Source organism: Caretta caretta, chromosome 13 (assembly GCF_965140235.1).
Source record: "Caretta caretta isolate rCarCar2 chromosome 13, rCarCar1.hap1, whole genome shotgun sequence".
Classification (NCBI taxonomy): Eukaryota; Metazoa; Chordata; order Testudines; family Cheloniidae; genus Caretta; species Caretta caretta.
The window spans coordinates 21,234,225-21,260,267 of NC_134218.1; the positions used below are offsets into that span (position 1 = coordinate 21,234,225).

The 26,043-nt window shown below is 49.7% G+C and overlaps 1 protein-coding gene and 1 long non-coding RNA gene across 3 annotated transcripts; one reads left to right on the forward strand and one right to left on the reverse strand.

Moving 5' to 3' along the window:
* Positions 1-302: 302 nt before the first annotated feature.
* LOC125621961 (uncharacterized) lies at positions 303-5,295 on the reverse strand. Its single transcript, XR_007352630.2, has 3 exons — positions 5,227-5,295; positions 2,720-2,903; positions 303-485 (listed from the first exon to the last, which is right to left on the reverse strand). It is a non-coding gene; the product is annotated as an uncharacterized LOC125621961 (long non-coding RNA).
* Positions 4,559-25,228, forward strand: EMILIN3 (elastin microfibril interfacer 3). 2 transcript variants are annotated; one of them, XM_048819412.2, is made up of 4 exons: positions 4,559-5,277; positions 9,997-10,119; positions 18,181-18,428; positions 20,610-25,228. In XM_048819412.2, the coding sequence occupies exons 1-4, from the start codon at positions 5,069-5,071 to the stop codon at positions 22,502-22,504; spliced, it is 2,475 nt and encodes an 824-aa protein (XP_048675369.1). In that variant the 5' UTR covers positions 4,559-5,068; the 3' UTR covers positions 22,505-25,228. The 2 variants fall into 2 exon arrangements, with proteins under 2 accessions (XP_048675369.1, XP_048675371.1); XM_048819414.2 differs by lacking the exon at positions 4,559-5,277 and adding an exon at positions 6,476-7,949.
* The last annotated feature ends 815 nt before the right edge of the window (positions 25,229-26,043 follow it).

Genomic DNA, 26,043 nt, shown 5'->3' on the forward strand with positions numbered 1-26,043 from the left:
CTGCTGTGTGTCAATGCAGATTTGCAGAACACATGACTACCTGAGCTGGAGTGGAACAGCTGGGGGTGCAACGGGATAGGAATGAGGTGCATTGACTGAGCTGTTGGAGGGCCCAGGGCTAGAATGGCACAGGCAGCTTCAGGACAGGAATGAGGAGTATTGAAAAAATGTGTGGGGCCCCTGGACTGGAGGAGCATTTTGCTAGTCCCGGCACAGCATTGGTCTGAGGAAGAACACGATGGCCCAGGCAAATAAATTAATTGCACTGAGACTCTCTCTTCCACCATACGTGCACACAAAACCTTTTACTCAGGTGGGAATGGGAGGTCAGAGGCTGTTGGGTTGTTGACCCATGAATGGAGACAATTATTCAGCTGATGAGGCCATGCAGGTGCTAATTAAAAACCATGCAAGGCACAACCGGTCACTGTTTGGTGTCAGCCACTTGTGAAATTAGCCTGTAGGTGGCTCACCCAACCCTCCATCTGGAGAGAAAAGAGAGAAGAAGAACAGCTTGTTGTAAATCTGTAGTTACATTGACCCATTGCAGCTGGTTGGTCTTTGGTGATTGATTTAACACTTCTGTACCCCTGTGGTATCTTGGTTAATATTTCCGCTTCTCTCCCTCCTTCCCCCATTCCCCACTCCTTCTAATCTTCCTTCTTTGAACAAACCTCAGCTCAGGGAGAGTTAGCCCTTCTATTCACCCACTGCAAGGCCAGCCCTATATATATGGAACAAATCGAAGGACCTACATTTGCTGGGGCCTGTAACCAAATTCTGGGGATAGTGAGCCAGATGCAAAGCAGAAGATATCTCATATACCTCATATGAAGGTATGAAGGTATAAAGTCTTTGGGGACCCTTCCTATGCAAAGCAAGTAGGACACCTTTACTGAAGAGGTGACCTAGGTGGAGTGGAGGATTTAATGAGGATCCTAATATATGAACCTTCTAGTACCTTGGGAAGAGCACCTAGCTTGCTATATAATTCTGCAAAATGTTAAAGTGAATCCATTTAAATAATAGTGGTTAATAGTACCCTGAAACTCAAGGCACCCTGCTTCCAGAAATGGTCTTTGCAGTAATTGAAACTAACCATGTTAAATAAACTTCCCGTGCTCCAAATGGAAAAATCATCATCTTATCCATACACTGAACTGTTCTAGGAATAAGCCAGTTCATAGGATTACAATGGTTAGAGATGGAAAAGACCTTCGAGATCACTGACTCCAACCCTCCACCAGCTCAGAACCTGGTCCCCAGACAGAGGACACTGCAGATGTTAAATTGATACTATCTGATTAGTAAAAAGAAAAGGAGTACTTGTGGCACCTTAGAGACTAACCAATTTATTTGAGCATGAGCTTTCGTGAGCTACAGCTCACTTCATCGGATGCATTCATCGGACGAAGTGAGCTGTAGCTCACGAAAGCTCATGCTCAAATAAATTGGTTAGTCTCTAAGGTGCCACAAGTACTCCTTTTCTTTTTGTGAATACAGACTAACACGGCTGTTACTCTGATACCTGATTACTGTTATTATTAGCTGTCATTGATAATCAAGTTTTGATCTTAAACAAAGGGCCCCAAAATGAGCCCAGGTATTCTTAACCAAAGGACAAAAAGCAGCCTTCACAAAGGAATGCCTGTGAAAAGATGAGGGCCAACAGTCTCAAACTTGTCTGCCCAAAGTTTAGGCAGCTAAGTACAAGTACCCAGATATTGCAGAGCACCTGTAATTCCCATTGGTTTCACCACTTGGACGTGGAGGGATAACAAAGCTCAGTATTTTCTCCACTTAACATCTTTGAGCATAGATTTGGCATCTGGTAGAAGGCAATTGCTGCACAGTTCTACATTAGTGCCATATTAAGGAATCTCTTTAGTCTATCCTTTTCTTTAAAAAAAACCAAAAACCTAGGAAATTCCATTTAGCAAACTGAGTTATTAGTTATTAGTTCACTAGGGCCTTGGTCCTAAACCTGGTTCCATGCTGGTAGAGTCCTGTATCTGTGCAGAGCCAGTTGCATGGTTGCGGCTTAAGGTTGCACAGTTAAGCACCCAAAAGTCAAAAAATGCAATGTTAAGGTTACAAAAGCAATGTTAACTCTCCCCTGTCCTGGATATGCATTAAGGATACAGTCTTTAATTACATCACAAACTGTTTCTCAAAGAATACAGTAAGATCAGGCTTTTTTTCCTAACCCCTTAAGTACACATGTGCAGCATGCTGATATTAATGACCCTCCCATAATGCAGACACACAAGGGGACAGAGATAAGGCTGTGTGTGCAAATGTGACTCTTAACTTTGGCTTTTGAGCACTTAGCCATGCAACTTTAATGGATTTTTGTTTGTTTTAATGCCATTTCTATAGCGCGTCCATCCTACAAGAGCTCCAAGAGCATTTGAAAAGTAGCAAACAGATAAGTATCATCACCTCATCTATTGCCAAGTTATTATATAGGAATCACAAGGCAGCCACGTCAGGGGTGGAACCTGGCAACAGCTTAACAGCTTGCAGCAACATAACAGAGCAGCATGAGTGAAGGTGACTATGGAATCCAGTGTAAACGGCAGTTCAAAAGGACACATTGATTTGTCACATGCATTTCCTCCTCTCTCACAGTCCTGCCCATCGGTATTTTCTTCTGCTGCCAACAGTTTTGTATTAATCTCTGATCTAACTAAAGTCTCCTTTTACCCATAAATATCACCTGTTTGTCCCCATTCTGTGTCTTGGTGCTTCTCTCCCAGAACAGTCACACCGGTGTTTTGTCCCCCTGACTGCTGGTGTTTCCAGGCTGCTTCCCACTTTTCCACAGAGAATTAGAAGGATGCATTGTTTGGCTCACTGTCATTTTTCCTTGGCTGGCTCAGCCTATGCCTGGTACAGTGATGCTGAGGGAAGAAATGAAGATGGGTTTATTCTGTATATGTAAATATCCCACAGGCAGCAGGTGAGGCATGGCCAGCCTTTGGCTGTACTACTTGTTTGTTATATGACACTATTGCATCCGTCACCACTGGTTTTGGAATCTCACAGGCTCACCTTTCCAGTAACATGGAGTGACCTCTGCTGGACGGCAGGGGTGTTGTTGTCCAGCCAGTGTCCATCCTTGATCTACATATTAAAGGCTTCAGGGAAAGAGTTTCTGTGTGCATAAGAGATGAGTTCCTCTGGTCTCCCTACCCATCCTCTCCCTAGCCACCCCCAGGAAAGTTACTCTGCTTGAATGGATCACATTGCCAACAGCACACACAGCTGGGAAAGCTACAAGTAACACAGGGTTTCATAGATTGTATTATTGTGCAGTAAGCAGCTCAGTGTTTGGACAATGATCCACGCAGATTGGATTTCAGGGAGGTTAGCCCATGGTCCCTGACAAGTCTCACATGAGGACAGTGGGTTCAGGAAACAGAAAGGGTTGGTGAAATGAATGTATTCCTGCAAAGCACAGGACAGAGACAGGAACAGTAGGGTGCTTGGAAAAAAATGATAGAAACCCTCCCATGGGAAAATGTACTTGGTTGCATGATGTTTATTGGTGCTGAGATGAATTTAGAATATTTCATCCATCTCACCTGGAGCATCAATCATAGAGTCTGTTTTATCCTATTCAGGTTCATACTCCACACCCCTCACCATGGTATCTGAGCACCTTTGAGAATAAGCAAGGAGACTAGAATAATTGAGTTGTTAGTTGCCGGTTCCTATCAAAAGTCGTGGGTTTACACCTAGCAAGCTATAAAAATGGGTGTAACCTGTTTCAAAACTCAGCTGCCTACCCCCTCTTAAAAGTTCAAAATCCAGATTTATGCCACACTTGGTTACCATGATTTGGAGGGTCATCTCCCACCCTCAGCCCTGTGGTCCACGGCCACAGGAATCTGCCAACTGTAGCATGAAAATCAGGGGCAACATAGAAACACCATAAACTATCCAGGCACCACCAGAGATGTGGAGATGCACCTGCCACATTGGTATATATATGGGGGGGGGGGGGGAGGAGTGTGTGTGAAGGGGATGTGGAAAAAGCAATGGGCCAGCTTTGGGACTGAAACTGAAGTCAGTTGAACTGTTTCTCTTTTCTTCCCCCAGCCACGGGCGATTGCTTTCTTCTAAATGATTATTGCTGATGAAAAACTGCCATGATTTGCCATTGGAGGCCAGCACGGGAACTTAGCTCATTGCTGGCATTGCTCAGATGGTTCCTCACCTCGCCAGGAGTGAAGAGCTGAGACCCCATAAAGGGCCTTTCATTCTGGCCAATGGCTCTCCTCCCCGCCCCCCATCCACCCTCTTCTTTTTCTTCAGGTGACTCTCCAGGAGGGATGGGTCCCTGAGAGAACCATGGGCAGCTGGGATTTCCAGCTCCTGAAGGGCCTGCTCCAAAAAGGATTTGAGCTGGAGAGTGAAAGGGACACTTCTATAACGCCCCCATCCCCTAAACTTCCTCCCCATCCCCCCAACTCCCATCCCTGCTTTTGTCTCCTTCTCTCCTGTCCCTCCCTCTCTGCCCACCTACTGCATCTTTCTCTCCCCTCCCTGCTTCTCTCCCCCTTTTTTTTAACCTCTTGTGTGATGCTGCCCGGTGGGGGGGCTCGCTCCCTCTCTGGCTGGGGGGAGCATTCCAAGGGCCTGGAGGAGGGGATGGGTGGAAGATTATGCTAATCCAGGGAGATGGACCCGCCTTTCCCCCTGCCCTCGTGGAGCTGGGGCTGGTGAGGAGACAGCAGCAGGGGAACGGCAAGTAGGGTACAAAAGAGAGCCAGGGAGAGGTGGAGCGGACAGCAGCGGCAGCCTCTGCCTCTCCAGCGGGCAGAGGGACAGGGGCGCTCTCCTTCACCTTTGCTGCCCTCACCCTGTCTATTTATAGGATTTCCTACTCCCCCACCCCCCTGGAGAGGGTAAGAAAACCCGTCCTTGCAGCTTCCCCCTGCGCTGCCGGATCCTCTGCATTTCCCAAGCCGAGCAGCAGAGCCTCGCATCGGATCCTCAGTGGCAAGGAGGAGAAAAGGTTACAGAGCTAGCTGCCGAGCTCCCCCGCTCTCTCCCTCCTCGGATGGGCGGAAAGAACATGAGCAGGACAAGTGGAAACTCTCTCTTCTGGGTTTTCTCCTACCTCTGCCTGGGGACGTTGGTTTCCCCGACCGATGCCAAAGGGACCTATTACCACCACCCCGCCCCTGTCTCTTACAGTAACCGATACAATCTTTATACCTCAGGATCTAGCCCGCAGCTGAGCCCCGGGAAGCCCATGGGGAAGCACAAGTAAGTGTGGCTCCTCGCTGTCTCCTCTTCCTTTTCAGCTCTGTCTCTTTCCCCGTTGAATTGACTAGAGAACGCAGGCTGCTCGATTTCACGGCTGATCCGCTTCATTGGGGGGGGGGGGGGGGCAGTGTGGAAGCGAAGGCAATGGAAAGGAAATCGGAGCTAGATTCAGTACATTCGCTCCAAGGTGTCTGAGCTGGGCGCCCAGTTACCGAACCGGAGCGGCGGGTGGGAAGCGCATGTATTTCTGTATTGAATCTGTAATGCTCAGGCAGAAAGGCGGGGCGGGGTGGGGAGAGGGGAACGGGATTAAAAATGTAACTCCCCTCCTCCCCTCTCCTTCATTTGCTCCAGAGCTCTCTCTCCCCGTGAAAAAAGGACCGATGTGGGGTTATGGCAGAACTCAGACGAATAAAGAAATTATTGGAAAGGAGAGGTCGATGCTGGAGGTGCCAGCCAGAGGTTCCCAAAACCCCGGTAACTTTTCCCAGCTGCCGCTGTTAAAAGCTCAGGCTGAAGCTCTAACGCTGCTAGCCACAGGTGGCTACCAGGGATAGAGCCAGCATAGTCCTCACCGTGTACCGCGCTAGCTACTGGCCAGCAATTTGTACCATCGGTGGCTGCCTGCCTTGGCTCCTAGCGGCAGTGAGGCGGGGTTTGCCACGTGCTTCTGGGGCTGAGGGGTAGAAAGGGCGGTCAGTCAGCCGGTCTCCCCAGCTTCCTTTCCTAGGGCACCCGCCTCCTGCGAGAGCCGGAACTGGAGGCTAGCGAGGGGCTCTTTGGGAAGACTTGCGTGCCTTAGCGGTCATCTCCAGAGCGTCTCTTGCGCTGGCAGCGCTCCATGGACTCTTTGGCTTGCCATGTCCCCCCAGTGCTGCTCTCTCTCTCCTTCCCCCAGCCCCTCCTATTTATAATACCCTCTGTCCCATTAGCTGCTGCAGCCCATTGGCATCCACTGGTGGGAAATGTCTCCAGCCCCAAGCCAGAATGGGCCAGTGTTGTGCGCTAACCCAATGCCATCCCTCCCTGGCACCCCACCCTGCACCCCGTGCCCTGTCCTTCCAGAGGGGGGGCCATACAGAGGAGGAAGATGCTTTGCTTCTGCTACTCAGGCTCTGTATAGTGGGGCTACTCGGCAGCGGAGTTGGGGAGCCAATATCAACTTCTCCCTAGACACATGCTCAGCCCCCCTCCCCCTCCTCCTCCTCTCTCTCTTTCCGCACCAGCCTGCCCACCTATTGAGTCCTGGGAAGGGTTGAATTGCAGAGAAGGACAATTCTCTGGGGGAGTTCTCTGGCCTGTGCTATGCAGGAGGTCAGCCTAGCTGGTCACACTGATCCCTCTGGCTTCAAAATCCATGAAAACTCAACCTTGATCCATTCAATGGGAGAGCTGGATTGTCTCTTCCCTTCATTTTCTAGGGAGCTCAGAGCATGGCTTGTGCTGGGCAGAATCCAAATCCCTAATCTCTTTACTTTGGCATGAGTTTCACACTCATAAAAACAAGGTGCTGATAATACTAACTGTAGCCCAGCACAGTGCAAACAGGGCTGGGGAAGCTACTCACCCCTCTCTAACCAATGCACCAGTCCTGACTGGCTTCCCCCTGTTGTTCCAGACTTGGGCTTCTTCGCTCCAGGCAGACAGCCCCTGCTGTGTTAGCCCTTCTCCTCTCCTAAGTAGACCCTGCCGCTGCTGCCTGAATAATATGATGTTCTGGGATGTGTCTAGAAGGGTGCCTTAAGATTGAGGCTGAGACCCTCAAACTCATTGCACATGTGACTGAAAGGTGAAGGTCTCCCAGGTCCCAAGGCAGCAGCTCCTCGGGTCCACTACTGGTTTTGGTCAGGGTGCAGGTGGAGGCTGGAGAATTGTAGCCGTTTCCTCACGTGGGGCTGAGCAGCCAAACAACAAAACCATTTCACATTTGAAGAGCTGTCTTTCCCTGTCTCTAGGCAATGTGTCCCAAGCCCCATGAGCTCACTCATCCCCATCTGCTTTATCCCATGGACCCACTGTATGCAACTCAGTGTTTGGCTTTGTCCTTGCACCCTCATCTTCTCCCGCCGTGCCATCTGCTGTGTCCCTGTGCCCTTAATCCTTCTCCTCTCTACACTTCTCTGCTATCTCTGCCCTGCATTCTGAACTTCTCAGCACATCCCCATCTGCTTCTCCCCACCGCCCAGTGGTTTGCTGGAATTGCCTCAGCGTCCCTCTGTTCTAGCACTGCCCCTGTACTCTTCCCCCTGGGCCTGCCTCTGCTGCCCTCAATCCCTCTCTCCAGCACCCAGTTGGATTGTGATGTGCTTGCTGCCCCACTCTGGCTGGCTCACCTCCCGTATCGTCTACACTTGGTTACAGTCTGCACATTAATTGAAAGGGCTCCGTTACTTGGCAGCACATTCCCACCGTGAGAAAAAGAACGTGTCAAAGCAGACTTGCCTAACTGGACATCCAAGGCAGAAGCAACCTGGGTACTTTTTGATTCACCCAGCGGCTTGCTCAGTGCAAGCATTGTGCCTACAGGCGGAGGCCTAGGAATCCTACCTTTTTGCAGTCACCAGCCAGTCCAACTCGCATTTGTGAGAACTCCTAGCATGAGCTATTCAGGAAGCTCCCTCTTTTTCCTACTGTCAACAGCCATGCTGCACTCCACTGGAACAAGCTGCCCAGTGAGTGTTCCCATCACTAACTTGGGTATAAGGCAGGTAGTAGGTCCCCCCGCCCGCCAGCCTGTGATCCTGTATTCACTGGACATGGAACCAAGTGTAACCCACGTTAGATGTTACTAAGACCCTATCTCCACCATAGGAATGACCATGGTGAAGGACCTGGTTGCAATACAGTTGTTCCCCAGCAAAGCAAAGAGGTGAATTAGCCTGGCAACGTAGGTGGGATGAACTATGGTTGAATCCTGTTCTCAAGCCATGCTAAAGCTTTGGACATTGACAGAGCTGTGGGGAACATGGTTCAGTCCTGCCTACACCTCCAGGCAAGGTTTCAGAGCACTGCTGGAACCAGGAGCAGGGGAACCCGAGCTCTGTGCTTATTCTGGCAAATGGCAGATGCTGGCAAAAATCTGAAGCAACCACATGAGGACCTGTGGGACTCACCTTCAACACTGTGAGAGTGGTTTAGCAGACAGAAGGAGCCATTGCTTCAGGAGCCTAGCCATTAAGTGCATGGTGAAGCCAGCAGCCAGGAAGAGTCCTGTGCTCTGGGAGCCTCTCCTGAGAGCTTGGGGAGAAGGAAAGAGCCAGGTGCATAGGGAAGCAGACAGCCTGGATCTGTCTTGCAGCCCAGGGCTCCAACCCTAGAGTGTAAAACATACAAAGGAGGCAGAACTGAGCTTCTGCAAGGTTGCTGAGCTCTAAGCCAAAGAGCTGAACCCAGACTTCTCAAGCTTTGCTGGAGAAGTGCAGCTATTTAGCTGCATCCCATTGATCCTGGCGAGAGATACTTGGATGCATTCATGCCCATCTTGTGGGAAATGCTGGTACTGAGATCTCAGACCCTGTCCCAGTGCAGATACATCAGCTGTTGTACTTCCTTAAGTTTGCCTGGGACAGCACTCATGTCGCAGACAGCAGCATGTGGGTGAAGAGCTAAGAGCAATGTACTCCCTTTCTTGGTTGTTGTTCTGGGGGTTGTTATTTCAAGCGAAGGGTGGGGAAAGCCCTTGGTGTGTGGGTCCCATGAGAGAAGGGTATGTGTACAGTGTATTAGGGAGAGGAGAACCAGCCCAAATTTAATCAGAACCCACCTAACCCTGGGGCTTCTCACACATTTGAAAGTGTTTGACTGACTTGCTTTGCCTGTTCTCACTCCCAAGTCACAGCCAGGAAGGGAAGCAGCAGCACCAGAATATAGGGGAAGCAACTAGCCTTGTGGTCTTGCTGACCCAGACAACTAGAAAGCCCTGGAGATCTTGCAAGCTGATCTCCTGAGAAAGCCTGAGCAAAGACATTCAGGCACAATGAAATGAGTATCCATGGCCCAATCCTGCCAGCCCTGGGCAGATGGAGCTCCCGCAAGCTCAGGTAGAGATCCGCACAGATAGCCCCCAACCATACATCTGAACCACTCCCAGGAGGGGAACAGTGCAGGCATGATCAAGAAAGCTCAGAGTTATGTACCTTGCTGTCAAGCCTCAGGGCTTGCGCTGAAGGAGCTCCTCATGGCCTGGGACCCAACATGTCCATCATTACCATATAGTACAGCTCCTCATTGAAGCCCCAGTGGTTTACATGTGTCCTAGGGCACCATGAGGCAGGCCCTCTGTCACCATGCTTGCATGGCATGATATAAACCTGAGTGGTCACAAAGATGCTTCAGGTTAACAAATGCAGAGGCCGAGCACAACACGGGATCCAGGCTGGGGCATCCAGGTGACATTCATCTATCCCTGTTCCTTCCCAGGAGACCCCCTCCACTCTGAGCTCTCTTGCTGTGACTTTTCCAGGTCAGTGGTGTTAGCTAATTCATTATTCCAAGTGAATGAACAGGTGGAGGGAGCCCCCTAGCAGCCTAACCCTAGTAGAGACCTTAGTAGCAAATGCTAACCAGGTGCAGGTAAACTCTGGACTGGAGGGTTTTTTGAGTCTCTCCCTTGGAAATGGACTTTGGTAGCAATGCCCCATTCTCCTTCCCTTTTCAGGGATTCCTAGCTGCTGTTTCTGGGCAGTGGCTTGACTGTGTTCTGCTTTGTTTCCACTGCAGGAGCTACTGTGCGTATGTGGTGCAGAGAAATGTGACATGCACCCTGCAGGATGGGGTGGAGAGCTACGTGAAGGCAGAGTATCACAAGTGCAGCTGGGGGCCCAAGTGCCCTGGGAAAGTCCTGTGAGTACATGTTGGACATAGCCATGGGAGTGGCATGGTGGGATCCCATGGTCATTTAGACTGAACACTAGCCCTAGTGTAACACATACGCAATACAAGTGTGCTGCTTTCATGCCACTGTCCCAGGGCTCGGCCACATGCATCCTGCATGGATGAAGCTTATCTGGCTTTCTGCATACGCTAATGATGGGGAGGCAATGGGTTTGTGGGTGTAGTGGAAATTGCATCAGAAAAAGACGTTCCGTGGATGGGGTACGAGCTGGGGCTGCTCGTCCCCAGAAGCTCAAAGCATTGCCCTTTCAGTTTGAGTATTAATACCCTCATTTGACAGATGGGAAACCATAGTATAGGGAGGTGAAGCAACATGCCCAGAATCACACAGTCAATCAGTGGTGAAATCATTTACAGACCCCTGTATACAGTGTTCATTTCTGGCCAGCCTATCTCAAAATATACAGCAGCAACAGAAGGCAGTTCAGAGACAGGCAGAGAGAGCCAGTAGACTTCTGAATGAGGAGAGACTGGAAGGATGGGGATGGTTTAGTTTAGAGAGATAACTGAGTGGACATGTTAGAAGTACACAAAATATAGAATGATACAGAAATGATAAATCATAATAATACCCAGCTCGTATACAGCACTTTTCATCCATAGATCTCAAAACACACTATACAGAGGAGATTGGTTCATTTTACAAATGGGAAAACTGAGGTACCGAGAGGAGACATGCCTTGTCTAAGGACAGCAACCAAGCCAGGAACAGAACCCAAGTCTTCCGAGTCCTAGGCCAGCATGCCAACCACCTTTTCACCTAGTCCATCCCACCTTTTCCTAGGAGCATCCTATTTACTATTTCACGCACAGAGAACAGCTAGCAGAACAGAAAAGCAAGGCATTCAAAACCAGTCAAAGGATATACTTTTCTTTGCAATGCATTACAAATCTGTGGCACTCATTGCCACAAGGCACCACTAAAGTCAGGAACCTAGCAAGACTCAGAAAAGGATTAGACATTTTTATGGATAGTAAAGTCAATCATAGTTGCATTAGATAAGGTATACTGACCTTCATGCTTCAGGGCATAAGCCAACCACTACCTGCCTGGGGTAGGAAGAAACCTCCCCTTGGGAAGGACATGCCAAAACTCTCCACTGCAAGGTCTCGGGGTGGGGAGATTCCACCTACCTCTGAGGCAGCTGCTGTTGGTCACTGGAGGAGACAGGATACTGGACTGCTACTAGGTGGATCCATTGGGCTGACCTGGTTTGGCAGTGTGCTCCTCTGTCTCCAAAGCCCCTGAGGTAACCACTGGACACTGATGCCATTGCCTGAGGCTCTCTGGTCTCATTTCCTAGAGCTGTCTCTGAGTGACTCAAGGAACAGGGGGGGGGGGGGCAGCACAGACCCCATCCTTTTGACCCAGGAGCACTAGCCAGGACTCCCTCTGGAGCCCATTACTTCTGCTCCTTAAGCAGCCTGAGGGAATGCAACGGGAGAGCTCACTGCACTATGACCTAGAAGTGAACCCGTGTCTCCTTGGCGACAGCACCCATCCTAGTGCACTAACCACTAGGTCCCTGGGCCATCTAGACTCATGGGGCAAGACAAACGTGCCCAGTGGGTTTTCCCTTTCCTTCCCCCATGGTGCTGCTCCCATGGAGGGAGCCGGTCCCTTGCCCAGGCATTAGACTGCTTTGAAGAGCAAACAGACTATTTCTGAAAGCAGACACCCTTAGTTTTTTTATTTCCTTTTTATTTTATTTTTTGGGGGGAGGGGTGCCATTTAAACCCAAACGCTCCCCCAGAGAGAGAAAGGACAGGTGCCCTGATGCCCCAGACCTACCACTACTCTGCTCCCACTGCGGAGATAAGGGGTAGGAGAGAGTTGTGTGGCAGAAGGATCACTCAAGACCTCTGTCCCACTTAGGGAGCAGAAGGGCAGCCTCTGATCCTGCCCAGTCCCTGCAGTCTGGAGAAAACCTGTAGTGGGTTTGCAGTTTGGAGACACCCCCCACACACACACACCAGCACATCTCCCACCCTTCTTTCCGACCAAACCTGCTCTCTCTTCCCATCTCCCACCAAGAGGATGAATGGATGAGGCCCACCTGTGGTGTGATGGTCTCCAGTGAGTCATGCACTATTGCTACCCACAGGCCCTCATGCAGTAGCCCCATCCCACCAAACTGCAGCAGGAATTAAATCAAGTTTCTGTCCCATTCGTGGAGTAAGGCAGCCCAACGCAGCTGTATCCACAGTGTCAAGATTGGATGAACTCACATGCTTTATGGAGGTGGCCTAATAGGTTCCCCCTCCATGAGCACCTGCCTCAATTCATCTGGCAAGGATTCTAAACAACCTCACTGTAATGGCTGGGGGAGAGCTAGCTGCGGGGCGGGGGTCAGCAGAAAATTCCAATAAAAATTAATGTTGGTTTTGCCAACTTTTTTAATGAAAATTTACAGAAACATTTCAATTTGGAACATCTGCCAGAGTGCCTCCTGCTTCCATTCTCTTCTAGGAGGTGGCTCTCTCTTCTTTCTACATCTCCCATGATACACCATGGTGAAGAGGAGGCGGAGCATCATGGGACTCCCTGGTCATAGTGCATCCTGGGAGTTGTAGTCTGGGAGGGGAACTTCCTAGAGAAGAATGGGCAACTGATCTACAACTCTCCTGAGGTACTGGAGCAGCATATTTTGGTTGTCAGGAGTTAGTTGTTGGCTTTTTATCTGGTTTTTGGTTTTTTGAGGATAAGTCCAATATTTCTGTGGAAAAGACACAATTTTGGTGAACACTTTCATTTTGTCAATAATCCAATTTGATTGAAAAAATTTGATCAGCCCAAGTCCAGGGTTCAAATGCAGGGGGGGAGAAGGTGTAGACCATGGAAAGGGAGCCTGCCGGTCTCCTGTACCAGGAAAGTATTTTTAAACTCCCTGCCATTTAGTAATGGTCCAAGGGAAAACCCCGGCTGTTCAGCAAACCTAGGGCTGGAATAAGACGATTTCCTTTCTGCTTCGCTAGTATCTGCATCCAAGAAGCTAAGGATTTGTATGGACATTAATTTGGCCTCTCACTGCCTGATACCTAAGCAGGATTGTGATCCCATCCCCCTCTCACTGATGGGCAAGCTACCCCAGAGAGGTTAAGGATCTGATTATCAGAGCCCCCACATCTCACACTGAAGCCTGGGGAAGCTATGAGTGCTCAGCACCCATGCAAATCAAACCTGAAAAGGTCTTTCACTGAGCTCAGGACATCAGGTGCATGCTGGGTGCCATCAGGTGCCAGGTTTCTCTTGGAAACCTGATTGGCATCTCAGCAGCAGGGCTAAAGCAAAACCCAGGAGCCATGACTCTCAGCCTTTGCTATGCTCACTGGCAGAGAGATTTTGGTAGTGTCACTTGAGTAGGAGGAGAATGAATGAATTCCAGCAAAGCCAGGGAAATCCCCACATTTCCCCCCTCTCTCCCAAATATCATAACCACTAGGAACCTTACAGTTGTCACTATGCTGCATTCTGTAGCTTGCGTGGGACTTCTGTGAGATTGGGGAGAGGGAAAACTCAGACCGTCCTGCTTCCAAAAGGCCCATACTTACCACTTGAGCGAAAGGAGAATCTCTGCTAGCTGATAGTAGTATAGGGCCTATGAAACACCATTTTGAGTCCATCCAGTGGAAAGCAGTAGTGCACACATGAAAGCCTGTTCTTTATATGCATCCATAGTTATTCAAACTCACTCTCAAGCATCTGGGGTTAGCAGGAGTTCACCCAGGGGTGCTGGAAAAATTTTTATAGTGAGAGTGCTGAGACCCATTGACCTAAACTGTAAACCCTGTATTTAATGGAAACCACTTCAAGCCAGGGGTTGCTGCAGCAACCCCTGCACCCCTAGTTCCAGCACCCATGAGTTCACCTCACTTGGACACGGGTGTAAAAGCTCCTCCTAGCTGACACCGTGCTGCACAATGACACTCACAGCACCATTGCAGCAGTGGGGCTAGAACCGAGCTTTAAAAGCTCAGCCTGGCCTCCGCCACTTGAGCTAAGGAGGGTCTCGCTTGTCCTGGCACAGGATCTATGACAAAGTTGCACTGCTCGAATGCTCCCTACTAGAGGGCAGCAGTGCACAGAGTGTATCTGCTAGCTAGCCAGTTGGCAACCAGCCCCACTGAACATTGCCCTGCTCCCGCTCCCTGGCCCGTTGCATCTCTTCAAACACACACACGGTGAACCCATAGCATTTGCTGAAAGAGGCCGCATTGGCCAGCTGCACTTTTTACAGCGCTTGGAATGCTGCACACAAGAGAGGCAGTTTTTCCAGGCCCTGTTGATCCAGCTGCAATAAATACTTCCTGTTGCTGGCATTCAGGGAGTTGGGGGGTGGGTTCTTAATTGCAGAAGGGCAGCTTCTTAATTGCAGAAGGGCAGTGTGTTCCTCAGCGTGAGTGGTGCCAGAGGGCAGCGCGGCAAGGCTGGGAGCACCTCGTGCGCCAGACGCCTTGCTCGCCCCATCCCGACTTCTACTTACAACCCCCCTGCCTCTGCCAAGAGCGACAGGCTGCAGCCCAAACGTCTGCACAGAGCCAAGGTGATGGCTTGTGCCAATGTTATTATTGACAGTGGCTGAGCTCGGCGGCTTTTACTGTGCACCACGATATTTCCGGGCAGGTTTAAACACTCTATAAAAAATACCATAGGAACCTGGAGGCTTCTGGACGGAGGAACAATAAAAAGCAAGCTGGTTTTTCCAGCCCCTGCTCCCCCTTTCTGACCCACGCTTCTGTTGCCAATTGAACAAACAGCAGCTCACGGCAGGTTCCTGCACAGCGTGGCATTCCGTGCAGGCTGGCCAAAAAGAGGCTGGAGGAACCGGCCGCTGAGCAAAACCCTTCCCAGTGGCCAGGGACTCACCGGAAAACAACCAGAACAAGCCCTCCTTTCCCAAGCACATTGAAAGCAGCTGAGCTAGAGCAGCCCTGTGACCGTAGCCCTATGATGCTCTCCCTTTGGAGAAGGGTGCAGGGTTCTGAGTGTGTACTTGGCCATGTACGTATAAATCAGTGCCAGTATACATCCACCTGTGTACGTACTAGGGTATGTATGCAGCTTATACACCCACATCCAAGTGAATACAGCAGGGGTGCAGGAGATGTGCACATGCATCCAAGGCTGTGCATGTCAGTTCATGCCTTGCACCTCACTTAGCCATTCATGTCAGCATCCCTTGTATCAGTGCATGTCTGCGTTTGTGTGCATTAGAACAACATAAGGTGCTCCCCAATGGGCGAAGACCCTGCCTTTGTGCTTGACATCCGGGTAGCATATTCCCCACACCATGCAGTAATGCACATGCAGAGTTCTTGCAAGGTGGATGGAAAGCTGAGAGGCCCAGCTCAATAAATGTTTGAGAGAGTTGAACATTTTCAGTGTCGCAGTTTCCACTTGAAAATGCTGTCTGCAAAATCAAAATGGTTCATAGGAATGTTGATTTCAACTAAGCTTAACCAAAAAAAACCTATTTCAGTCAAAATGGAGTATTTTGTTTTATCTTGCTCAGTTTTTCTTGTTTTGACTTAATTTTGTTGACATTTATATTAATATGATTATATTGCTACATATAATATAAATATATTAGGTTTCAAGGGTGGCAAAGTGTTTTGTTCTGGTGATTGCAATGTTTCCAAAGTGCAATATATCAGAATTTCCATTCCATGATAAATTTCAACTTTTTGTTCCCACTCGGACCCAAAGGAATTTCAAAATATTAGAATTTCCTGCAGAACAGCAATTCCATTTTCAGAGCAGCTCGAACAGTGGTTCAACTCACTTTGGGAGCAAAGATTCGGGTCTGTTTTCATTTTGTCCCAATTGGTTCCCACATACTCAGTTCACACAAGGTCACTGGAACTCTAGCAGGGATGAGGCCTAGAGAGAAATGGGGAGCGGGGAGGGGGGGCAGTGGCAGCAGGGGTAGTTTACTCCTGTCCTAATGATAGCTGTTGAATTCCCATTTGCGACACCCCTGATAAGCTAGAGTGAGGGGAAGATGAGGTGGGATTAAGGTAGAGGGTGTGCTGTTTGAAACAGGCAGAGGAAGACACTAAACTGGGAGGAGAGGTAGATACGCTGGAGGGTAGGGATAGGATAAAGAGGGCCCTCGACAAATTAGAGGACTGGGCCAAAAAAAGTCTGATGAGGTTCAACAAGGACAAGTGCAGAGTCCTGCACTTAGGACGGAAGAATCCCATGCACCGCTACAGACTAGGGACCGAATGGCTCGGCAGCAGTTCTGCAGAAAAGGACCTAGGGGTTACAGTGGACGAGAAGCTGGATATGAGTCAACAGCGTGCCCTTGTTGCCAAGAAGGCCAATGGCATTTTGGGATGTATAAGTAGGGGTATTGCCAGCAGACCGAGGGACGTGATCGTTCCCCTCTATTCAACATTGGTGAGGTCTCATCTGGAGTACTGTGTCCAGTTTTGGGCCCCACACTACAAGAAGGATGTGGAAAAACTGGAAGGAGTCCAGCGGAGGGCAACAGAAATGATTAGAGGACTGGAACACATGACTTATGAGGAGAGGCTGAGGGAACTGGGATTGTTTAGTCTGCGGAACAGAAGAATGAGGCAGGATTTGATAGCTGCTTTCAACTACCTGAAAGGGGGTTCCAGAGAGGATGGTTCTAGACTATTCTCAGTGGTAGAAGAGGACAGGACAAGGAGTAATGGTCTCAAGTTGCAGTGGGGGAGGTTTAGGTTGGATATTAAGAAAAACTTTTTCACTAGGAGGGTGGTGAAACACTGGAATGCGTTACCTAGGGAGGTGGTGGAATCTCCTTCCTTAGATATTTTTAAGGTCAGGCTTGACAAAGCCCTGGCTGGGATGATTTAGTTGGGAATTGGTCCTGCTTTGAGCAGGGGGTTGGACTAGATGACCTCCTGAGGTCCCTTCCAAACCTGATATTCTATGAAGGATAGTCCAGTTGTTAAATCCCAGCTCTGCATTCTAGGGTTAGCTCTCTGCCCCATTATTAAGGGGCCCTAGGATGTGTCTCTTAAGCCTCTCTCCCACTTTCCCCTTCTGTAAAATGTGGGCAGTAAAATCTGCCGTGCAGGGATATTGTAAAGCTCACTCCATCATTCCCCATTAGTGAAGGACTTTGAGAGTCTTGGGTGGCAGGCAGTGAGTGAGGTGCAGAGGGTTATAACAACAACATCCACCCAACCCACAATGCTTCCCACAAGGGAAAATACAGATATTGGGCACTGCTGCCCTCTATTGCTTAAGATCAGTAATTTTAGAGCAAATACGGCAAGGGGTGGTTTATTGTAATGATGTTCCATTCTAGAAACGTTCTCCAAAATACAGCAGTCTTTCGAAAGGTATTTGACCAGTCCTGAAACATTCCACAGGAGAGATCTCCCTCCCACATGCAATTCTATGGAGTTATTAACAAACAAATGTTGGAAAAGGTTTCTCTTTTAAAATTCTGTAACATGGGAGTCATTTCCACCAATGCCTCGGAGATTTGTCTCTCTCACAGAGGCAGTCATTTACGGTCTATTTGTGCAAGCTTTAGCAAAATGAGGCCCTTTGCAGTTGCCCTCCAGATACTACTGCAATATCTAGGTTTAATAATACAAATTATATTGCTATTGGTCTTTGATTTTCGTAAGTGAGAGTCACAGCAAAGAAAAGAAAGAAAGGTGCATAAGCAATCCTTCGCACGTTCTCCCCCTTCCATCCATAGATGTCTTGTCGACCTGATTGTAAGCTCATGGGGGCGGGGAGCTGTGTCTTGCTCTGTTTGCACAGTGCATGGTGCAAGCTCAGTCGGGGCCTGTAGGCAGTTACAGCTGGGCCTAGATCCACACACATGACAGTGTGTGGGCTGGGAAGAGAAATGCCAATAACAGTTACTATTCATCTCCAGCATGCCAAGACAGGTGGCTGATTCAGGCCCCCCTTCTGTTATAAAGTGCTAGAGCTCTAGATTTCAGCTCGTTAACACTGCTCTCCCTTCCTTCCTTCCTCCCTCCCTCATCTCCAAAAAGGTACCGCACCTTCTACAGACCCAAGTACAAGATTGGCTACAAGACAGTGACTGAGCTGGCATGGAGGTGCTGCCCAGGACTCATGGGAGAAGGGTGTCATGACAGCCCTACCGATCAACCAGGCATTCTGCCCCAGCGCCCCAGCCCTAAGATTCCTCCTGGTCACAAGATGTTTCCAGGTCCTAGAGTTCCTCCCCATCCCCAAATCCACCCTGAGCCGTTTCCAGGTCCAAAGAAGAACCACTATGGTGAGTGATGGAGCCCTCCCCGGAGAGCGGCATTGCCTTTGATTTCACACCCACAGGTTATGGTTTCACAGAACCTAATGACACAGTCAGCCCTGTTGTTAGCACTCTCAGTAGAGACAGCCAGGACAGAGGCCTGCTCACGCGCAAGTTAATTACTGCAGTGGCTATATGTCAACATAACTCAAATCGACTTAATTTTCTGGCGTAGACTCATAAGGAAGATTCTCTCCAGCTCAGGCTTGAGCCACAACAACAGGGCAAGTAAGGAGGAAACTTACATTACTGCAGTTGCCAGAGCCGTACTGGTCCTTAAATCAGAGAACTTCCCTCACCCAGGCTGTTAAAGCACCTTTCACCTGTGCACAGTGTTGGTTGTAGCTGGACTCCTGCAGCATTTCGTGGGGCTGGGTTTCTCACTCTCACTGAAATATGGATCATTTGGAGACAAAGTCAGAGAATTGTAGGATTCATAGACGTTTATAAGGCAAGTTGGGTTTTAGGGCCAAATTGATGGAAGGTATTTCAACAGGTTCCAGCAGCCCCTTCCAGCTGAGCTAACTTCTGCAGCAGAGTGGCGACAAGGTACCCACGAAAAAGGGGCAGCAGGAACTAATAGAGGGTGTTTTGAAATATACAGTCCCGGCCCTTTAAAAAATTCCTCCCACGTCACAAAAATGGAGCATCTTTGTTATACTAGGGCTCAGCAGAAATCACCCTCCAGGCAGGAAATTCCTTGCAGGGCAGGTAGGACTCCAAAGAGTTGAATCCCAGCCCTTTAGGCAGCAGAGAGGCCCGTCTTACCTTTCCGAGGGCTGGGCCTGAACAGATGCTCCTCTACTTTCTTTGACACAGCCCTGCTTTTCCAAGGCTGCTCCCACCCGCAATGCTAACCATCAGGAGATTTCCCTAGTGCTGGGGGCTTGTCTGCATTCTAAACATGTGCTCAGGGGGCGGGGGAGGTCATTACTGACCAAGTTGCACAGCTAAGTAAGCATGGAGCAATGTGCCTCCAATTTTCTGGAGACGGGGGGGAAAAGAGGCAAGAGATGGGGCAGGGATTTGGGGTTTGAACAGCCAGGCTTGCTCGCACTTTACCTTGTAGGGAACACAAAGAGAGCTGGTAAATTAGGGCCTGAGTCAAAGCCCACTGAAATTAATGGGAGACGACAGTAGACTTTGCATTAGGCTGCTGCAGAACACACCTAGCTGGAGCATCTGTACGTACAGACATCCTGTAGAGGCTGGGGGCCCCCCTAAAGTGGGTAGCACTGAAAAGGCTCCCGATACCTAGAGTAGCCACACTGTCGGTCTCTGCTTAGGGCAGCAGGAGCCCCATGGAGTGGCAGATACACAATTTTTACAGACATTGTACAGCCAGTTCGCCCTGCGGAGCAAGAGGGTGCAGAGGAAGGAGGCAGTTCTCTAGAGCTACTGGAGGCAAGTGGGATGGGACAGGACCACTGGGCTTTGCAGCCTCATCAGACTGCTCAAGCCACAGTGGCGCCCTTTCCAGCTATCCACAGCCCAACCCGTGGCCAAACGCATACAGACATCACTTCTAATGGGGACTGAACCCATCATCCCCCAAAATACAGGCTTCTACCCCATTCACTATCAGAAAAGAGCAGGGATTATACTTGCTGGATCCAGGTATTAGAGGGAGACATGAAATCAGGCCCAGAGAGCCACAGTCATTACTACACAAAGGGAGCAGAGGAATAGAGACCCTGAGCTATTCACCACCCATCCCCTTGCAGTTATGGCCTGCAGCTGTATAGACATAAGAACACAGGGGGTTTGTCTACACTGCAGTTAAAAACCCATGGCTTCCCCATGCCAGTTGACTCAGGCTCATGAGGCTCAGGCTAAGGGGCTGCTTAATTGCAGTGTAGATGTTGCAGATTGGCTTGGGGACCATGTGAGGTGAGCTGCAACCCAAGCCAGAACATCTACACTCCAATTAAGCTGTCCCTTAGCCTGAGCCAGGTGGCTCAGGCTAGCCACAGGTTTTTAATTGCAGTGTAGACATACCCAGGAAGGCCAGATGGGCTGCTTGCCGTGCTAACCATCTGAATACCAGAAGGCTGAATGCAAGCAACAGGACGGGCGGAAGTCAGAATTAAGGCGGAGAAAGCTGTAGTAGTCGTCGTCATCTTCCTCTCTGTTTCTTCTCTGATGTAGGCAGGAAGATACCTGGCATCTTTGGGGACAGGCTGGACCGGCTGGAAGAGGAGGTAAGGCGCCTCTCACAGTCCTACGACAGCCTGCACAACGTGGTGAGCGGGCTGGGGGACCACCTGCGTCTGGCCATCCAAGAGGACACCAACAAGATGATCGGGTCCCTGATGAACAGCCCAAGTGTGCCTGACTCAACGGTGGGCTTTGGGGTCATTCCTGATGGGATTGTGGATGTGGCTGACAAAGCAGACATCGCCACCTATCCACCCGTGGGTGAGATCCTAGCCAAGGTGAGCGAGGTGAGTGATGTGCTGAAGACCAAGACAGATTTGCTCAATGAGGTGCACGGCCTGGTCCTGGACCATGATGGGCAGATCAAACACCTGCTGGAATCAGCTAGGCCATCACCCCTCACCTCCATCGACATGTTGGAGGAGTACATGGACACCCGGCTGAGCAACCTGCGAGCAGAGCTGCTGGATGGCTTTGAGAAGAAGCTGGTGAAAATCCAGAGCACATGTGACTTCAGGATCAAGGAGGTGCAACAGCAGTGTGAGGAGGAGAAAGCTGCCAACTTGCGGCTACAGCAGACCTTGGATGGCAAGGAACTGGAAATCAAGAAGGAGATCTCCCAGCTGGAGACCCAGATCCAAGGGTTGACGGTGGTGGAGAGCTGCTGCGGCAACCTGAACTACCTCACCGAGCGCATGGACATCCTGGAGAAGGGCCTACACAGCATCTCTGAGTCCCAGAAGAACCTGCACTCGCATCTCAATGGTGAGTTCTCCACTGTCACCCTGGGGAGCCTTGTTGAAGGGCGCTTCGAGGACCTGGAGGTGAGGCTCAATGCTACAGAGAGAGAGACTGGCAGCTGCTGCTCCAGCTTGGAGGACAGCATGATGGGCCTTGTGGGGTCAGAGTTGGACGGTGTGAGGACCTCGTTTGAGGACAAAATGAGGACCTTGGAGGACAGGTTCATGACCATTGTGGGGGAGCTGAGCAATGTCAGCACCCCAGCAGGCCTGGATGGAGCCGTGATGCCGTTGCTGGAGGGAGAGCTTGCCAACATGAGGAAGCAGACAGACGAGAGACTGGAGGTGCTGCAGAGCCAGCTCACCACCCTGGAGAACACCTGCTTACTGGGCTGCGCCTCTGCTTCCAAAGATGTGGAGACCTTCCGGACAGAAATTGAGGACTGCCAGAGCAAGAACCAGGATCTGCTGCTCAGAATGGACAGTAACAACGACCTCCTGCGCAAACTGAACGCCACCATCCTGGAGATCCAGAGGCGGATTGAGGAGGAGGCAGCCGGCTCCCTGCAGGGCGAGATCACCCTGCTCAAGATCAACCTGAATACTGTGAGCAAGTCACTGACAGGGCTCAAGGACTCCGTCTCCCAGTACTCCAACACCGTGCTGCACGTCAACTCTTCACTGGACGAACACGAGCGCAAGATAGAGGACGAGGTGCACTCCATTCAGGAGAAGGTCAGCGACCAAGGCTCGCAGCTCATCTTCAGCAACAAGCGCGTCCTTAACCTGAAAGGCGACCTGGAGAGACTCAAAGCCAGGATTGTGAATGACCTAAGCAACTGCAAGAATGCCGCACATGACCTGCAGAAGGAGGTGGCCCAGTTTGACAGCCGCGTAGCCCAGGTGGAAAAGATGTGCGGCGGGCTCGGTGCCATGACGGGGAGCCTGGACGTCATCCGCGATGAGCTGGAGAAGCACACAGGCAGCCTGTGGGGCTACATGGACCATATGAACGGGACATTGGCCGCCCACTCTCAGGAAATAACTGTGCTGAAGGACAACTTGCTGGATTGCCAGGCCAAAGTGACAGAGCTGGCTGAACAGGTCACCCACTTGCAAGGCGCTTCAGAGGGGAAGCAGCACTAGCTATACTGAAACCCACCTCTCTTTACCCTTGAAGAACAGAACTAACTTATATCACAGACTCTACTGTGGCAATGGGTTTTTTTTTTTTTAAATATATATATATATAAATGGAAAGCTGCTATAATCCCTTCTCCCATTTCTTTAACTTCTTTTTCTTGCCTGAGAAAAGTGAAATCCTACAGCCCAAGTTGACCCTTTGCCATTACGGAACTGGACTGGACTTGACTTCCTTCTGGTCACTTAGCAGCAGTCCTAACAATGTAGCGAGATGCCTGGTCATAGCTGGGTGGTTATGTAGCTATGACCCAGGAATGACAATTCAGGACCAAGCTCAAGGCAGAATCATTTTGGAGGATTGATTACTTCTGAAAGAATAAAACTCTGTATTTGTGAGGCAGGATGGACAAACTCTGTTCCTAAAGGATCACATGCATCTTACCCCCTGGGGCAAAGAGATAGTCAGGGACCTGCCTTTGCAACACCCACAGGGGACATTTGGATTTTAACAGGGAAAATTCCCTCTGTACTTTGGGGAATTTTATTCCCCTTTTCGATACAATGGCTTCCATTCTATTCAGCTGAACCCAGGTTTCTGTCTCACAACTAACGCCTAAGCCAATTTAAAATTAAACGCATTCCCCACCCAGCCGTTTTGACAAGTATCATAGGGGGATATGCATTAAGACAACATATGTCTATACACAAGCCTCTTCCTTCCTGCCTACTCCAGAGTGCAATGCCTTTGTTCAGCTTCCTCCATCTTACCAGTTGTGCTATGGAGCATACAGTGTGCCCTGTTAGAGATTCAACTATTTTAAGCGTGGCATTTTGTGGGAGAGCATTTTAGGACTGTATTGGGCCTGAATTTAATAAGAACAATGGGTGCTGGGGGTCCTGTGTGTTTGCAGATCAAGGACTGCAAATTGGACACAACCCTTTGCTTGTTGCCTAAGTCACATTGGAACCTAGGTCTCCAAAGATGAAAAGCCAGGGTATTAAGCCATGATGCCCCCCCAGCCCTGGGGAGTGAGTTAAGCAATAATGCGGCAGTAGATATGTGCAGGTGCTCTTGTCCCATAAATGGCTTTACTGCCCAAGATGCTCCAGGTCTAGATTTGGAGAAATAGGATTTGTGTATTCCCAGACTGCACAGGGCAATGGGTGTGCATGTTCACTATCCCATGGTCACGCAGACAGGAGTGGGCAACTGGAATCACATCCACTTCACATACCACAGGACCCCTGAAAGCCTTCTTGTCTATGTGACTTCCCTAGGGAGGGACTTGCTTTATCAAGAGCAGGCAGGAGGTAAGGTAAGGGGATGTCTCTCACAGTGCCTTTGAAAGCAGAACCCTTCTGGGGGTTGGGTGTATTAATCAAGGGAAGCTCAACTCAGCAGTATCATTTGGGCTTTTGGGAGATCTCCACATTTCACCCAGTTTTCCATCTGGGCTGGATGAGGCACAAAGGGGCTCAGTGAAGTGTCAGATCCCCGAGTGGTTCTGGTGAGCTAGGAATGGGGATTCACCTCACAGTGGAACCAGGAGGTGACAGGGGCCTCTGCTCCCACGTCTGGGCCATTTCACAGCTCTAATTTAATCTCACACTAGGCCTGCTTCAGTTCTTCTCTGCACCAGCTGCCACTGCAGCCCTGGGCCCTGACTTTCCTCACCATCGCTCTCTTCCACTCATTCTCATCCCGTTCTCCTCCTATTACCACATTTCTTCCCTGTAACCCATTGCACCAGAGTGTCAGGCATAGGCTGAAACTGGGCTCTGAAGAATTCGCCCCCTTTGCTCCATTTCCCCATTAAGCACATGGTAGCAGCTTGCCACATAGGATGTTTCCAGCTGTTCTTTCTCATGTGATACAGCTTTAATGCGAGCCCTGGCCTGGGAGGGAAGAGCATTTCCCCTTTAGCTGTCTCAGCCCAGACAAGTAACTTACACAGTGGAAGCATGGAGCAGCACAGATAGCCCTCTACAGCAGTGGTTCTCAATGAGGGGTCTGGGGCCCCCTGGGGGGCCATGAGCAGGTTTCAGGGGGTCTGCTAAGCAGAGCCAGCGTTCAACTCGCTGGAGCCCCAGTCAGAAAGCCAAAGTCCCACCATGAGGCTGAACCCTGAACCCCTGACCTGGGGTGAAGCTGAAGCCTGAGCACCTTAGCTTTGCAGGAGACCCTGTAGTATGGGGCCCACATGACCAATTAAGAGGAAGATAAATCTCCTACTATCAAGCTTATCTATAGCCAGCGTGATAGTCTGCATTTTCAAATAGCAAGTGGCTGAGGGGAGCAGCTCCCTGGAGGTCAGAAGGAAAGTAGGATGTTAAAGCTAACACAACTGGGGAGGGGGAATAGTTTCAGATGGGACAGGGGAAGAAGTGGTGGGGAGGCATGTTGCTCTCTCAGAAATGGTGCTATATTTGAACTCTTTTCCGGCCAATCACTTGAAGAGGTCTATGCTTGGACTCTCCAGTTTAAAACTAAGTAACATGGTGTTTAAATGGGCATTTGTTGCTTTTGCAGGAGGAATCTGATTGTATCTGCATCTTTGCTCCCTGTTGGAGGTGTGGGGATTCTGGAGCAGTTGTGAAATCCTATTAAAGTCCATTTTGAATTGTTTTTTTTAAAAACTTTGTACAGTTGTTCAGATGTTAAAGCTGAAAGACTGTTTGTACTAAGAACAAAAAATAAAACTTCTTGCTGAGGTTTCTGGTATCAAATGACTCCCTTACAATTAACAGAGAAGTGCAAGCACAGGGCTTGGCTCACCGAGCAAGGCAGCCAGGATTGAGACACGAGTTATTTTCCAGAACAAGTTGTTTGAGGGGTGGAAGCTGTGTGGAGGGAGGGAGGATTTGCAGCCTTGTTCAGTCCATGCTAGTAAAATTGCTGTAGCAATTGTTACATGTAGAATGTGCTTTAGAAAGAGGTTTTTGCTCACAGGAGCCTGCAGTATTTGGTATTCTCTTGTTTCTATTTATTTCATAATTAGGTGTATGCGAGAGCAGCTTTCAGCTTGGAAGTGGGGGTGGGGAGAGGGAAGCTCATAAGGGACTGACTTTTAAAGTAACTTCAGCCAGGTCTCCCTTGTGACACTAATTATGAATATTTTGTAGAGTGCTGAGCACACTGGGCCTGAGCTTTCTGGAAAGTCTGGATGCAAGGGTAGGCACTGAGCCCTGTGAAAATTCTGGCTTTAAGACCTGAGTTCTGATGCTGTGACTGCTCTCTAGGGACCACAAGGCTCACAAGAACCTGGCTTGCTTGTTTTTTAAATAGGCTTTGTCTACAGTAAGATCTAAACGGACACGAGGGCACCTACTTTGTGCTTAGCTGCTAGCTGCACTAGGATTGAGTTCTGCAGTGGGGCAAAGGCAGGGCATTAAATACATGGTCTCACCTGGCACCTACAGTGGAAAGCTGCAAAACAGCATAAGCTTCCCGCCCTAGAGTTATAGGGATAAGAGCCAATGGGGGATTTGAAACCCATTTGGAGGTCAAGCTCCTTCCACGTAGACTAGACAAAGGCACCTAG

Excerpts from the sequence above, each read along its gene's own strand:
- EMILIN3 (XM_048819412.2), top strand. The coding sequence starts at position 5,069 with ATGGGCGGAAAGAACATGAGCAGGACAAGTGGAAACTCTCTCTTCTGG. Across the intron at positions 5,278-9,996 it reads AAGCCCATGGGGAAGCACAA|GAGCTACTGTGCGTATGTGG; the intron begins GTAAGTGTGGCT and ends TTTCCACTGCAG. Across the intron at positions 10,120-18,180 it reads AAGTGCCCTGGGAAAGTCCT|GTACCGCACCTTCTACAGAC; the intron begins GTGAGTACATGT and ends ATCTCCAAAAAG.